At 43.8% G+C, this 15,988-nt stretch overlaps 1 protein-coding gene across 4 annotated transcripts in view; it reads left to right on the forward strand.

Annotated features, from left to right (window-relative positions):
* Positions 1–15,988, forward strand: part of SORT1 (sortilin 1) — a 76,804-nt gene that overhangs the window by 23,449 nt on the left and 37,367 nt on the right. For all 4 annotated transcript variants that reach the window (XM_084755758.1, XM_084755759.1, XM_084755760.1 and 1 more), the window contains exons 2-4: positions 1,678–1,737; positions 3,869–3,942; positions 15,816–15,918. In XM_084755758.1, coding sequence (XP_084611884.1) covers positions 1,678–1,737; positions 3,869–3,942; positions 15,816–15,918 — 237 coding nt within the window. The remainder of the gene's footprint in view (positions 1–1,677; positions 1,738–3,868; positions 3,943–15,815; positions 15,919–15,988) is intronic.

Here is a 15,988-nt window from a genome sequence, read left to right on the forward strand (position 1 = left end):
GCACTTGGGAGGCCGAGGCAGGCGGATCTCTGAGAGTTTAAGGCCAGCTTGGTCTACAGAGCTAGTTCCAGGACAACCAGGACTGTTACACAGAGAAACCTGGTCCCAAAAAACCAGGGAAAAAAAAAAAGCAGATTAAACATTAACCTGGAATATCTCTGTGTGGTAAATTATGAATGACTTTATTTCCTTTATTGTACTTCCTTATATTGTTTACATTTTCTATGATGAATGTATATTATTTTACAGATAGAAGATGGAAATATTTGAGTGAAAAATATCTCACAGAGATGACTGTTACTTTCTTTTTACATGTTTTCTGTATTTTAGATGTAATATACCATCTTTTCCTGTTTTGTTTCCCAATTCCCAGTGCAGCCCCTATATGGCTTATTACTAATCTCTGTTATTGCTGGCTAGGCAGACAGGACAAAGCCATTCACTTCGTGCTTCTGCCTCCCGTCATCTTAGCAGTTCCGCCTGGAAGCAGGAGAAAGCCGACCCCTAACTATACAGCCGCACTGTGAAGACTGCTTAGCGAAACTCCAATTATGCCGATTGGGTTATAATTATGTCTGTCAGTGTGGGCTCTGATCTCTTGTTTTAAAGCACCCTAAGAATACTCTGCCGTGTCTTTATATTTAGTTCTGTTGGAGAAAGCAATTAGACTCCCCATCTCCCATCTGGTGCAGTGAAGCGAACTCATCTGCTTGGCTTACGTTGTAGGAGAGAATTGAAGTTTCCAAGTCATCTGTGATTTGGATGAAGTAGCTAAATCCTGTCTCTCCCAAATTTTATTCTGGGAATCTGTGCCCCCTTGTAATTATGATCTAACTACACAGAAGAGCAGTAAAGGATCGGATGACCTATCAGAGAGCTCATCCCTGGGGAAGGCTGATTTGCCCTTTGCTAGCTGCTACCAGTGCTGCTGCTCTTCCCCATGGGATGAGGCCTCGTGATATGCCGTCCATGTTGAATTTCAACCAGTGTTGTCATTGTGGAGGACGTGTCTAGGTGACATAGTATTGAGATGCAACTCCTCGTCATATATAGAGGACACTGTTTCGTAGTGAGTCTCCTGGTCCTCTGCCTCTTTGAATCTTTCTGCTTCCTCTGCTGTGATGGTCCATAGTTGTGGATGGATCTGTCAACAGGGGTGCCATGGCCAGTTATTGAGCAGCACTGACGGGATTCAGCAGGACTGTCTGTCTGTCTGTCTGTCTCTCATACACACTCTCTTTCTCTCTCTCTTCTCTCTGTCTCACACACACGCTAACACACACACACTTTCTCTCACATATTCCTCTCTCTCTCTCTCTCTCTCTCTCTCTCTCTCTCACACACACACACACACACACACACACACACACACTCCTCTCACACACTGTCTCTCTGTCTCTGTCTCTGTCTCTCTCACACACACTGTCTCTCTGCCCCTCACACACACATTTGAAGAAGAGGTTGTGAAGTTGAGAGGGCGTGAGAGAGAGGGCGTGAGGAGGAGCGAGAGAGGGGAGAATATGAAATGGAAATTATGTAAGTGCAATACTCATGAATGACATTCTCAAAATAATAAATGTAAAAAGGTAATAAAGGTCTGAATTATTTGATGAAACCATGGACTGAAAGTGAGTGGATTAACATTTCTAAATGAATTCCATTTCTTTTTCCTAACAGCATGTCTTTGATGACCTCAGTGGCTCAGTGTCTTTGTCCTGGGTTGGAGATAGCACTGGGGTAAGTAATATTCTAAACTCCTTCAATCTAGCAGGATGACATACTTCCTAAATATCATTATTTTCGGAAAGTCTCTGCAACCTTAGTCATAGAAAAGGTGCATTTTCAGGACAAACTTTCAGGAAATTGTAGTTGGTTTGGCTTTAGAAATAGGAACCAGTTGAAAGCAGTCTTAAGACTACTGTTATACCCCTGCTCAGAGCTAGCCAATGCACAGTGCGTTCTCCACAGTTGTGTGGAAAGTGGGGACTGACTCTGACATTAACTGTGGTGCCCCCTATTTGACCACTTCTTCTTCGTGGGGAGGCCTGGTGACACCCAGAGAAAAAGTAAGGAAGCTACCAGGATGAGACCTGACAGGCTGTGATCATATGGTGGGGGAGGAGGTCCTCTTCTGTCACAGACCTAGGGGAGGGGAATAGGGTGAAAGAGGGAGGGAGGGGGAAAGGGAGATACAAGTGAGGGGATAATAATTGAGATGTAATCTGAATAAATTATTTTTTTTAAAAAAGAAAGACCACTGTTATAGCTGGGTATGGTGATGCATACCTATTATCCCAGCACTCAGGAGGCAGAGGCAGGTGAATCTCTAAGTTCAATGCCAGCCTAGTCAACAAAGTGAGTCTAGGACAGCCAGGGCTATATAGAGAAACCGTGTCTCGAAAAACAAAAACAAAACAAAAAAAAATGGACTATTGTTACCCTGCTTGACAAGGGTGCAGGGGTAGGGTGGGGTACGGTGGGCAGGTGTCCCATTAATGCCAACATTCGTATGAGGTACATGATAACAATGCCAGAAAACTATGGAAGCACAGCTCTGATTCTGGAAAGCAAGTTATCAGGGCTGAGGAGGTGCTCAACAAGTAACGTGCTTGTGCAAACATGAGGATGTGAGTTCGAATCCCCATCACACATGTAAAGAGCTGCCCATGGGTTGGAGAACATTCCAGTAGTTAGGAGCACACAGTTCTTGCAGAGGAGCTGTTCCCTGTTCCTAGCACCCATGTCAGCAGGTTCACAACTGCCTGTGGCTCCAACTCCAGGGCATCCAGTGCCTCTGTCCCCTGAGGACATGTGTCCAAATACTCCCACATAGGCACACACGTGCACGCGCGCGCGCACACACACACACACACAATTTTTTAAAAAATTAAAAAGAAACAGTTGGGTGTCGTAGCACATGCCTATAATCCTACCAGTGCTGAGGCAGGGGCAGGAAGACCCCCAGAACTCACCAGCCAGGTCATGTTGTCTAGTCAGGTGGTTGTCAAGTTCATTGAGAAAACCTATCTCAAAAAATAAGGTGAAAAGCAGTGGGTGAAGATACTTACATTGGCCTGTTGCCTCCACACACATACATGTGCACACACACACATGAACGTGGACAAACACCTAAACCCTATACATAGACACATAAGCAAAACAAGCTGTTTCTTATAGTTACCCTTTAAGCTTCCAGTAGAATTTCCTTAAGTATATGTCAGTTTTCCTCAATTTTGACTTCTGTGCTAATTTCTATGATTTATTCACTTAGCTAAGATAGTTGGTAACTGTAAGATTCCACCCCCCTTCCCCCTCCCCTCCCCTCCTCCCCCTTCTCCAGAGACGCAGACTAGCCTTAAATTTACAACATGGCTTAAGTTGGCCTTGAACTCCTAAACGCCTACATTCACCCCCTAGTGCTGGAATGTTACAGGTGTGTGTACCACCATGCCTAGCTTAGATTTCTTATTATATAGATTTTTGAGACTTCTGCACTAATTTATCTAGAATCTTCTTCTCATGTATATTTTTGAATAGAAAAATAATTACTTCCAAAATGAATTCCAAGGAGAACTAGCAGCCTGGAGGAGTAGACCCCCAGACATATGTGACACATGCTAACCTCCGAGGGCAGAAAAAAGTGCAAGTGTTTTATAATCGTATAGATACAAATTAGATAAATCCTTCCTTTATTATATGTCCTTGAACATCCCTGACTCACTGCCTCAAGCATAAGCAATGGAAGGAGACAGGGACCTCTCAGATCCTCACAAGCCCGTGGTCCTTGGTCCTTCCTAGTTTTCGGATGCGTGCATTCCAAGTGCCTCTCATTTCTTACCAACAGAATGCTTTTTTTGTCTCTCTACAGGTTATTCTCGTCCTGACGACTTTCCAAGTGCCACTGGTAATTGTGAGTTTTGGACAGTCCAAGTTATACCGAAGGTGAGACAGATAACAGATCTCCGGGATGCTTGACTAAGCAACGCACTCGGACGAAGGTTCTATCTTTCCTTGTCACTGTAGTTCAGCAGTTCATTCCCATCTTAAGCAGACTGTGATGCTTGGCCCGCTTTTGGATGACAATTTAGCAATATAAAGGAAAATGAGAAGGGGGCTTAGCTTGCAGGAGATGAGGTTGACCTGCGAGAGGATAACACAGGATAAAGGGATGCTTCTACAGGTGTGTGTGCCCATGTTAATCTCATGGATTCTTACTGTCAGCAAGGCAGCGTGGGTTTTCTGCATCTGTATGTTATGAGTTATACACACACACACACACACACACACGTGCACACACACATATATCTTCCAAGCAAATCTGTATCTAATATTTTGGAGTCTAAACAGGTTATTCTTATATAAGATGGTGGGTGGTCATTTCTGCCTAATAAGGGGCTTCTTAGATCACCGTACCTCAGGCTACCTCACTACTACAGTTCATACTCATGTGACAGTGTGTCTTCTGCAGCTGGGGTAGTAGGTTCTTTTCCTCAGCAGGATGGAGAGCAGCTAATGCTGAGAGGTAAATGACTACCTTCTTTACTGTATGTATCTATCCCATCTCCACCCAAGGAACATAAATGGATCATTAAATCCCAGCAGCCTTTGCAGGAACACTACAGGAGCCAGGGGGCCTCTGGGAGCCCTGTTGGGTTCCAACAGTTCTTCGCTTGCTTCTTCCACAGCTGGTATTGGCCCCTGTGCAGGGAACTGACACTGAAGCTCTGAAACGCATCAACCCCAATCCCCTCTCCCACTAGGTATGATCGTTGCCTTCTGCCCAGGGGCCTGGAGCCCGGGCTTTCTATTCAGCACGCCAGTGGAGGCTTAAAATAAGCAAATACTCCTGTAGGCCAAGAAGGAGTCACATCTTGGAATTGTCAAAGCCTCATGAAGGCTGGGAACTGCATTAACAGGAAACTCTATAGTTGCTGGCCAAGTTACACACAGTAGGGAGGCGTAAGTGTTAATTGAATGGATGGATGGATGCCTTGACTTCTGTGAGGTTTTATGCTGAGAAGGTGCTTTTATTTGTTTCTTCTAGATTGTCAGTACACTGTAGAGTCTGGGTGTTACAAAGGCCCACAGCAAGTGCCATTGTTCATGAATTAGAATGGTAGTTAAGTAACTGCAGAGAGATGAAAAGTTTCCTGTTTCTGGAGGAAAAAGTATATTTAAAACTTTGTACATTGGTTTTAGTAGCTGTCTCTAGTACTTAAAAATCTTTGCTCTAACAAAGTCTTCCCCAGTACAATTTTCCTCACCTGTTTATGTTTCATTGTAAAAGCATTATTATGGGAGCTGGAGAGACGGCTCAGAGGTTTAGGGCACAGACTGCTCTTCCAGAGGATCCAGCACCCACATGGTGGCTCACAACCATCTGTAATGTGATCTCATGCCCTCTTCTGGCTTGCAGGTGTACATGCAGACAGAGCACAGTATACATAACAATAAATAAATCATAAAGCATTTTGAAATTCTAAATGGAAAAACAGCTGACTACAGCAGTGCCATCTTAGTTTATTTACAATTTATTATGTTGATTTTCTCTTTCAGTGTTATATCTATTGTGTGACTGTATTGTCTTGAGAGATGACATAGGACAGCAAAGAGCTGCCAAGTTTTAGTTGGCAAACAGCCTGGGGGTTGGATCTCTGCACTGCCATTTGCAAATAGAGTAAACTTGAACAAGTCACGTGGCATCCTAAGACCTTTCTGTTAGCTGTTAACAGAGGGCAATAGTAGTGCTCACCTCAGGGCTGCTGTGAGGTGAGGACTCTGGAGGCTTGGCGTGGAGTGAGGGAGAGCTCAGTCTGCTGACCACAGGTAACACACAGCAGCTACTGGTACTGCTGCCCCAGCTGTCAGAGCGAATGGAAAGCTTCCCATGATGGTTGGTAGAAAGTGACTGCCCCCAAATTCCTCCATTATGTCTGTAACTGCAGCGGTGGCTTCACAGCTCTCCTTCCCTTAACTGCTCACAGGTCCCCCAGCTGGTTACCCTTGTTTTTTGTCAGACTGACATGGTTACTGTCTGTGGGACAGTTAGTTAGAATGTAGCCAAGTTTTTGCTGACCCTAATGTTTCTAGATGTGTCTCCTTATTTGTGTCAAAGGATGCTCATTTCCAGTTCATTCTTCAGGAGCAAATGGAAACCTCTTTTCCAGTTCTGATTGCTTCATATTTCAAACGCTTTTTATTAAGCTCCTCCATTTCTAAGTTGGATTATCTTCCATATATAATGCTTTAAGGAAGATTTTCTTTTATGCCAAACTGTGTTGCTTATGTTTGTTTTGGTTTTGTACTATGTGGCTAGAATTGGAGTTAATGAGTTCCTGAGTCAGAGCGTGGCAATGAGCCCCATCCTTTTCCATATCAGTAATGTACTTACAGGTCACAATCACTGTTTAAATACTGACCACAGGTCTACTCGAGCCTTTCACCTGATTGTCACCCCGCAAACCCTTTTTGCTAACACCAAGACAAGCAGTCTTGCTGGTCTGTGGTACAGTGTCATGTTACCAAGGCTCTTTTTCTTCTTAGCATGTCAATGTTGCTGTCAGAGTCTTTACCAGTCATTCTAAATATTCATTACCTCTCCTCACTGGGAAGTGCAATCAGATTCTGTCCCCTCTCCTAGAGTTTAGGAAAAAAAAAAACCTGTAAATATGTCCTGTTGCCTCTCCAGCTGTGCTGGGCTGGCCTGAAATGACTTTGTTGAGCACACCAGCCAAAGGGCACCTGTTGCTTCAGAAATGGAAAGGGGAGGAGCCATTTACTCAGCGTTGCCCAATCGCAGAGTGAAAGCTCAAACAGCTCTTCTGTTTTTCACAGCTTCGATGACTGTGGGTTATTGAATTGCCTTTGTTCAGGAAAGCTTCATTTGGGATGCAAATTACAGGATAGGTAAATGTGTGCCTCCCGCTGAGTGGAGTTAGGCATGAAGGCTGTCTCCGCTGCCTCTGTAGAGAAGGGATACCCAGGCAGGCATTACCGAAGGAACAGGCAGATCATAAGTTATAAGAGCACTGAATTACCTCTCCAGCCTTTTAAAAATAGTTTTGTTAATTCTTTGAGAATTTCATACATTGTATTTTGATCATATTCATTCCCCCCTTCCAATTCCTTCCGGGTCCATGCCACATTCCATATCCACCCAACTCCGTGTCCTCATTAAACACAGACACAGACAGACAGACAGACAGACAGACACACACACACACACACACACACACACACACACACACACACACTCATCTAGTCCAGTTAGTTCTGGGTCTGTGGCATCAACTGGAGCATATTTGACCTGCCCTTGAAGAAAGTTAGCTTTCTCTCTTTCTGCAGCTCTCAGTTACCTCAGAAGTTGCCTCTCAGGAGCTCCTCAGGGAGGCGTGGTGCTTCCTAACCACCTCTACCCTCTGCACTAGAATTCCCAATGGCTTGAGCTTGCACAGGTCCTGTGCACGTTGTCACAACTACTGTGAGTTCATATGTACAGCTGGCATTCTCATCCACATTCAGTGCTGCTCTAGTCACAGAAGGCAGGAAGTGGAAACACCCTGTGTCCATCAGCAGAGGAATGAATAATAAAAGTGCAGTACATTTACATAATGGAATAGTATTCAACTGCTAAGAAAAATAAAATTACTCAGTGTGAAAGTAAGTGGCTAGATCATAAAATAATTACTCTGAGGTAAGCCAGACCCAGAAAAACAAATGTTGCATGTTTTCTCTCATTGTGAATGTTAGCTTTGAATCTTCAGATATGTTTCATTTGGAATACCCATACAAGCCAGAAAATTAGTAAGGGGCCACGATGAGGAGGCTGTGAGGGAGGGAAGATAGAATATGGTGATATAAAAGAGACAGTGGAGCAGGAAGGATGAACTGGTGTACAGGCTGCGAGGTGGAAGAAGGAGCAAGGAGAGATAACCAACACTAAAGATTTGAAAAGGTCATATGAAAAACTACCTCAGAAGCATCCTAAATATATAGGCCTAAAAGAGTAGGCCACTGTCATTACTCGTGGTTACCCTCCATGATTTTACAGCACGACCCCATTGCTAAAGGGACTACATACTTAAGTCATAAAACATGGAGAGATAAAGCTAGTATTGACCTGGAAGCTTCACCTCGGCTAAGTAGCTTTTGTACTGGTGGAAAGTGCTATTCATTCTTCCAGGGGATAAAATTACCAGTCTTATTCAGCTTGAATTCTGCATTGCTACGATGATGAGCAGCTTTGCAAGATGTAGCTATTGGTGCAGTAGTGGCAGGGATGTCAAAGGTGTAACCAACCAGTTTCTAATTGAATTTGAGGCCCATAGACTAGTGCATTTTTCAGATGTCATCAGGGATGTTTCCTTTTGCAGTAGATGGCAGCTAATACAGAGACTTATAACTGGCCAAGGTGTAAAGAATAAGAGACTGAGGAGAGCTCAGCCTTAAATGGAACATCTGTGTCATGTCTCTTCCTCTGATGGTTCAGGTATCATTGTGGAAGAGGGATGGAAAGACTGTAAGAGGCAGAAGTGGTGGATGACAAAGTGTTTTCTGTGCTAGCCTTTAAATGATAGGCTCAGTTTAGTTTTCACCACAGTAGATAGAGAAGGGCAGAAGGATCATGTGTTCATTGCCAACATGGGCTACATAGAGGGACAGTGTCACAAGCAACTAGCATGTATATGTGCATATATGTATACACATGTATATAGAAAGTTCATTAAAATATATAATGGGCATATTGCCTTTAACAAAATTTCAATTTTACATACTCAAGAAATGTCAAGCAAAGCAAATGAAAATGAAAGGTTCCAGATTCTCGATTTTATTTTATTTTACAGTTCTATGGTTTTGTTTTCTGTGCCTTACTCTTATTTTCACATCCATATTTTTTATGGTTTCCATAGGACAGAAATATCTCTACAAAAATTATAAAACACAATAAATTTTAAAAATAAAAACAAAGTAGTACCAGACAAGGGGAAAACAGATTAGAATAATGGATGGTTAGCATGAATTCAAATTCTGCCATTTTTACCTGGCTTCTGTTTCAGGTCTATGGTTCCTTTGGCACATTTTAATAAGCTACACTCTCCTGACTGATGTTTTAACTGAAAATCTCAATGTAATTGGCTCGTATTAGTTGTGACAGCTACGTTTTGTAAAATTGACACAAATGCTGAATCGGCTGAGCGTGGTTGTGCACACCTTTGATGCCAGGTCTCAGCAGACAGAAGTAGGCAGGTCTCAGTGGGTTTGAGCCAAACCTGATCTACATAGCAAAACCGGGGCCAGCCAGGGCTGCGTAGTGAGACCCTGTCTCAAGGAAGGAAAAAAAAGAAAGAAAGAAAACGCAAACAAAAACAAATGCTGAGCCAGCAAATGCTGAATGATGGCCTACAGGATCTATTCATAATATTTGCCAACCGATCAGTACATAATCTCCCTTCACTGGTTTCTATTTAAAAGCATCTTATTGAACATGTGTTGTCACTTGATTACATCTGAGCTTACCTCCAACAGGGCCACAGCTCTTAGCAAACACAATGTTGCCTGCAGGAGGCACATCTCGGTCTCTTACTTAGGAAGAACAGTGTGTTAACACTACACATGGAGAGCAATAACAAACTGCCAGCAAAACATGCAAACACGTAACACCAGCACCTCGGAAGGATCCTAGTGTATAGTGTGAAAGTGGGCACCACAGGCAGAGCGTTATCTTGTTTCCGGGTTTTTTGTTTTGTTTTGTTTTGTTTTTATGGGGGGGCGGGGCTTACATATCTAGGCAAGCACTCTACCACTGAGCTCTATTCTCAGTCCAAACATCATCTTGTGTAACTTCTTATGGAAACAAATGACCAAGTTGGGTTTCATTTCTTTTTTTGGTTTTTTGCTTTTGTTTTGTTTTGTTGTAACTGTCTGCAAATAGCCACAAAAGCACCATGAGTGTAGAGTTTGAAATTACAAATAAATTTAAGTGCATAGGCAAATTGCAATAAAGAATGTGTGAGAAATGAAGACCAGCTCTATAAGTATTTCCAATTAGTAAAACTATAAAATTGTAATTATTTTTTAATTAGTCATCATCGGCCTTACAGCTTTCATGTTAAGAACTGTAGACTTAATCACAGAAAAAACGAGTAAAAGAGACTGGGTAGAGGCCGGAAGAGTTTGAGGTGCATGCTGGGAAAGGCTGGATTGCTGTGAGTACAATTTTGTAGGTGATTCTATTGCGGACTCAGAGAGAAAATAAGGAGAGCTTATGTCTTAGGAAGCCTCTGTATTCCATGTCAGAACACTGCTGAAATATGGATGCAAAGGCCGCTCTGAGCAGGTCTCAACAGCAGTGTGGCACGTGTTACTAACAGTGGAGAAAAGGTAAAGCTGTCTTATGCAGTGGCCACGAACTCGGCTGAGCTGTGCGCGGGATGGAGTGTTTAGAGAAGACGGAAGTCACCAGTGAGGGTGAAACTGGAAATACAATGGACGCATTTGTAAGCAAGGTGTTGAAGTTGCAGCTTGGCTTCCTGACAGCTGATAGTAAGATGCAAAGGGAGAGAAATGACTTAAGACAGAATTGTTAAGAAGAAAAGAAGCTGAATTTAAGGATTAAGAACTTAAGCCGAAAATCCTCAGTCCATCCATACTCCAGAACTTGTGGCCGTGAAGGAGATGGTCAAGAGGCTATTTGATGAAGGGCTTTCATCTGCACACGGAGCATTTAACTAACCACCAGCAGGGAAGCTCACACATTTGAGCTTGCGGAGGTGGGAGGGGAGGAAGGAGGGCTGCTAGACATCCTGCACGTGCACGTCATAGGCTCAGACTAGGGTTACTCAGCTACCGTGTACTGTTCCCCAATACCAGGAAGAGCGAGCCAAGACCAGCAAGGCTGCTTCCTCAGGTTCAAATCAGAGGGGAGGTATCCCTGGCTCAGTGGGCCGGATGGCTTCCGCCTGAAGCTGCGGGCACAGGGCTTCCGAGCCGTTATACTTAGAGAGCTCACGGCTTGTTTCCAATTGTGGGAGAAAGAAACTTGTTGCACTGCATTGTACCTTGAGTCTCACCCATACCGGATCGAGGTGATGTCTGTGGTAATTTTACATTGTCAACCTGGTCCAATAGAACCACCTGTAGGCTCAATTTTCTTAACAAATATATTTTATTACTTGCTTATTAACCGAGTGTACTTCACTTATAACCCGACTAACCAAAACAGTAGAAGAGGATTAAAGAACACAATAAGAAAACCGTAAGGATATCAGCCCTGAGGAACGATTCTCCTGGCGTAATCAGCAGGATTTCTTCTGCTGGAACCTGGTGTAACCAGAACCCAGAACCTCAGCTGGAGCGCGGAGCCCCGAAGCCTTCCCTCGAGCGGTTCTCTCTAGGAGCGTCTCGAAGTAGAGTGATGAACAGCCAAAACTACCCGAAGTCTCCAATCATTTGATCATAAGGGGTTTGAAATATATATATTTTAGGATGTTTTATTCATTTCCAGTTCATTCTGATGCATAAAAATACTGACAGAGTCTTACTAAGTCCCAAAAGTTAGCTCGGGTCCATTTTCTCTACTTAGCTAGCCAGCTGACATAGTGGAGCGTTGCCATGGATTTGTTGTTGCTATTCACTGGTTCGCTTCTTTTTCTGGAGGGGAGGGGTGTGTTCGTTGTACCAAGTTCTTAAAAAGCCCGCGGTCATGTCAACAGGGTCGTGAAGGTTCCCTGAGGATGTTATGAAGGAAGGAAGATCTGTAAACCAGAGATCATGAAGCTGCCACAGCTCCTTGGACAGTTGTCCGAGCTGTTGATGGTGTGCACCCTGCAGAGCTGGCACTGCTCTTGCGGCTCTCCTGCTGGCTGCCTGGAGACAGGTCAAGGTTTGGACTCCAAAGCCAGAGCTAGGGCAGTAAAGGAAACTGTTGTATGGTACCCACTCTCTGTTTTGTTTATCTAAGAATTAGGTGTGTGTTGTTTGTGTGTGTATATATGTGTGTTGGTGTGTGTGTGTGTGTGTGTTGGTGTATATGTTGGTGTGTGCTTTGGTCTATGTGTGTATGTGTTGGGGTGTGTGCGTGTATTGTATGTATGTTGATCTGTGTATGTGTCTGCATTGGTTTGTGTGTATGTGTTGGTGTACATGTCTGTATGTGTGTATGTATATGTGTGTGTTGGTTTGTATGTATATGTTGGTGCATGTGTATATGTGTGTGTTGATATGTGTATGTGTGTTGGTCTGTGTGTGTATGTGTGTTGGTCTGTGTGTGTGTTGGTGTTTGTTTGTGTGTGTGTTGATCTGTGTGTGTGTTGGTGTTTGTGTGTGTGTATGTGTGTAGAACTCATTCTAGTAACTCTAAGACATGTGGTTTGCGCTATCACCCTCAGAGACTTGCAGACAGGCACAGGCTTGTTCTTGTGCCTCTAGCCTCTAGTGCCAAGGAGAGACTCTGGCAAGAGAAGTGACGACTCCCACGTTGTGCGGAAGAAGGACTCCACAGACACTGAGAGGTTGTCCTTAGTTCAGGGCTAAGGGCGAAGAAGTAAAAGAACTAGACTGCGGCTTCAGCTTTGTCTTTAATTAGCTACTTGGCTCTTGACCCGTCGCCTCCCGTGCATCCCTCTTGTGAAGGTGGGGGCGGGGGCATGTTCTACAAACATGGGCTCTTTGCATTTTTCATGTTCCTCAGTTTGTGATCATTTGTTGAGGTTTCTCCCCAAATGTGTAGTGTCTTATTAAATAATAAATGTGAAATTACTACAGATTTCTTCTGGTGCTGGGAAAGTGGCTTGCAATGCAATAGATAATTTTTTAAAAATATTTTTTATTAATTTGTTGATATTACATCTTGATTGTTAGCCCTTCCCCTGTTTCCTCCCATTCTTCCCTCCCTCCCACTTCCCCCCTTCTCCCCTCCCCTATGTCTGTGAGACTTCCTCCCCCTATATGTGCTCTAAGAATATCGAGTCTCTTCTTGGTAACTTGCTATCCTTCCTCTGAGTGCCGCCAGGCCTCCCCATCCAGGGGACATGGTCAGAAAAGGGGCACCAGAGCTCGTGTGAAAGTCAGATCTCACTCTCCACTCAACGGTGGAGAATATCATGTTCGTCGGCTAGGTCTTGGTAGGGGTTCGAAGTTTACTGCCTATTTCTCCTTGGCTGGTGCCTTAGTTTGAGGGGGACCCCAGGACCCAGATCTGCCTGTCATAAAGTTCTTCTTGTAGGTTTCCAGGACCCTGTGGGTCCTACTATTTCCCCATTCTTCCATGCTACTCTCGCCTAAAGTCTCAATAGGATGTCCTCTCCTCTGACCCACTTTCTTGGTAAGTAAAGTTTTTCATGGGACGTATCCCTTGGACTAGTGTTCTGATATAAGTGAGTATATGCCGTTTGTCTCTTTTTGCTTCTGGGTGAAGTCACTCATTATGATAATTTCTAGGTCAATCCATTTGTCCACAAGTTTCTGGAATTCCTTGTTTTTAATAGCTGAGTAGTACTCCATAGTGTAAATGTACCACAGTATCTTAGTCCATTCTTCTACTGAGGAACACTTAGGCTGTTTCCATGTTCTGGCTATTATGTATAAAACAGCTATGAACATGGTTGAGCATATGTCCCTGTTGTGTGTTAGGGCATTTTCTGGGTATATTCCAAGGAGTGGGATAGCTGGGTCTTGAGGAAGCTCTATTCCCATTTTTCTGAGAAAACGCCAGATAGCTTTCCAAAGTGGTTGTACAAGTTTGCATTCCCACCAGCAATGAAGAAGTGTTCCTCTCTCTCCACATCCTCGTCAACATGTGGTGGCATTTGAGTTTTTGATCTTAGCCATTCTGGTGGGTGTAAGGTGGAATCTCAGTGTCGTTTTGATTTGCATTTCTCTGATGACTAACGAGGATGAGCATTTCTTTAAGTGTTTCTCGGCCATTTGATATTCCTCTGTAATGTCAACAATTAATAAATGGGACCTCATGAGGCTGAGAAGCTTCTGTAAGGCAGGAGACACTGTCAAGAGAACAAAGCGACAGCCTACAGACTGGGAAAAGATCTTCACCAACCCTACATCTGACAAAGGTTTAATATCCAAAATATATAAAGAACTCAAGAAATTAAACACCACAAAACCAAACAACCCAATTGCGAAATGGGGCTTGGAACTTAACAGAGAATCCTCACCAATAGATAATTTTTCAAATTGTGTATCTCTTATTCTTTGATAATTCATGCATATAAACATATATTGATCATATACACCCCATTTACTCTCTTCAACCCTCCCAATGCCAACCCCTACTAACTCACTTAGTCGTCATTTTGTTTTTCCTTTTTCTTTTTCTGTTTTGTTTTTGATAAGTCACTAAGGTCAGTGATCGCTGCCCATATGTGCACGAGTGTGAGGCATCCACTGGAATAGTGAGAAACTTCCCAGTGGTCACAGCAACAAAGAAACAAGCTTCTCTCATCCCTAGCTGCTCCTCGTGAAGGGCGGGGCCTGTTGGCCGGCTGGCCCATTCCTATGGGGTCTTGGCTAGCTTGAGCATGTGCAGGTAGCCATGGCAGGCGTGACTTCAAGAGACGATTGTCAGGTCACGTCTGGCACTTCCCAGCAGTCCTCCCCATCCTCCGGCCACGTTTTCCATGATGTCCCCTGAGCTTGGCAGAGGGTGGGGAGTTGATGAAGATACCCCACTTAGGGCTGCCTAGCCTCTTCTCAGCCCTGTGGCCACTTAGGTGCTTCTGCCTTGAGTGCTGCCCACTGCATAGAAAAGTCTCTCTGACAAAGGTTGGAAGCAGGCCAGCTCCTGCATCAGATCCAGTCCCTTTAAATGTAATAAATATATTCAGTGTTCTGTATCATCTAAACACATAGCACTAGATCTATCATTTCTGTTGTTGTTGTTTCTCAAAAGATTTTGTTGTTATTTCTCAGAAATCTAAACATGGATTCAGATGCTTCCAGAGGCTTTGTTGCTATGGAATTTTGGGTGAAACATTGAGAACCCTAGAGTTGAAGTTGGCTATTTGCTTTTTCTAGTTGTAGTTTTCGTGCTATTGCCTGGGGATGTTACCCTCTCCCAGGAAAGCATCAGGACCACCACCACTTAATCACTGGCTTGACCATCAGGAATGAGAACGTATAGGTTAGTTAGCCCTCTAGCTATAGGTAGCAGAGGCCCAACTCAAACTAGGTTGAATAACAAGGAAATTGTTGACTCGTGTAACTAAATATAGAGAAACAACATGTTTTGGGGTCCGTTTTCTTCCGTGCTGTACGCTCTGCTTTTCTGGGATTCTAGAGTTACCTCAGTTGCCCTTTCATTGTGAAAAACTAGGAAATTTTTTGGGGGGTTATTATATTCACATGCCACATCGTGGGGTTTCTCAACGTTGATGCTTCAACACTTTAGACCGGGTAACTCTGTTGTGGGAATGCCCTGTGCATTGCAGCATGCTTGTCGACCTCTTTCCTAAATAGCATCTGGACTGTGATCATCAAAACTATCTCCAGATATTCCACAAGAGGGAGTGGGGAACATAACCACCCCATCGAGGGCCACTGACCTCAGAGAAGGCTGACCAGTTTTTAGCAAGTGGTTTCCCTGTGCGGAAATGGGCTTCCTAGAAAATCTCAAGGAAGGCCCTCTTCCCTTTGGTTCAACCTAGGCCACGCCCCTGTCCTGAAGCCTATCTCTGGTAAGGGAAGTGAAACGTCCCTCAGACTAAGGCCACTCTGACTGAGAAAGTCATGAAAGGGAGAAGTCTGGCAGGTCTCTACACTACACTCTAAATATTCTTCTTTTATTTTCTTCTCCCTCTCAGTGAGGATTATGGAAAGAACTTTAAGGATATTACAAATCTCATCAACAACACCTTCATTCGGACAGAATTTGGCATGGCTATTGGTCCTGAGAACTCCGGAAAGGTAAGGCTCATTCCTGCAAGTGAAGTGGGCACCGCATACCACCTAGAATATGTTAGCATTAGACCAGTCC

This window comes from Acomys minous (genome assembly GCF_964271855.1).
Source record: "Acomys minous genome assembly, chromosome: 14".
Classification (NCBI taxonomy): domain Eukaryota; kingdom Metazoa; phylum Chordata; class Mammalia; order Rodentia; family Muridae; genus Acomys; species Acomys minous.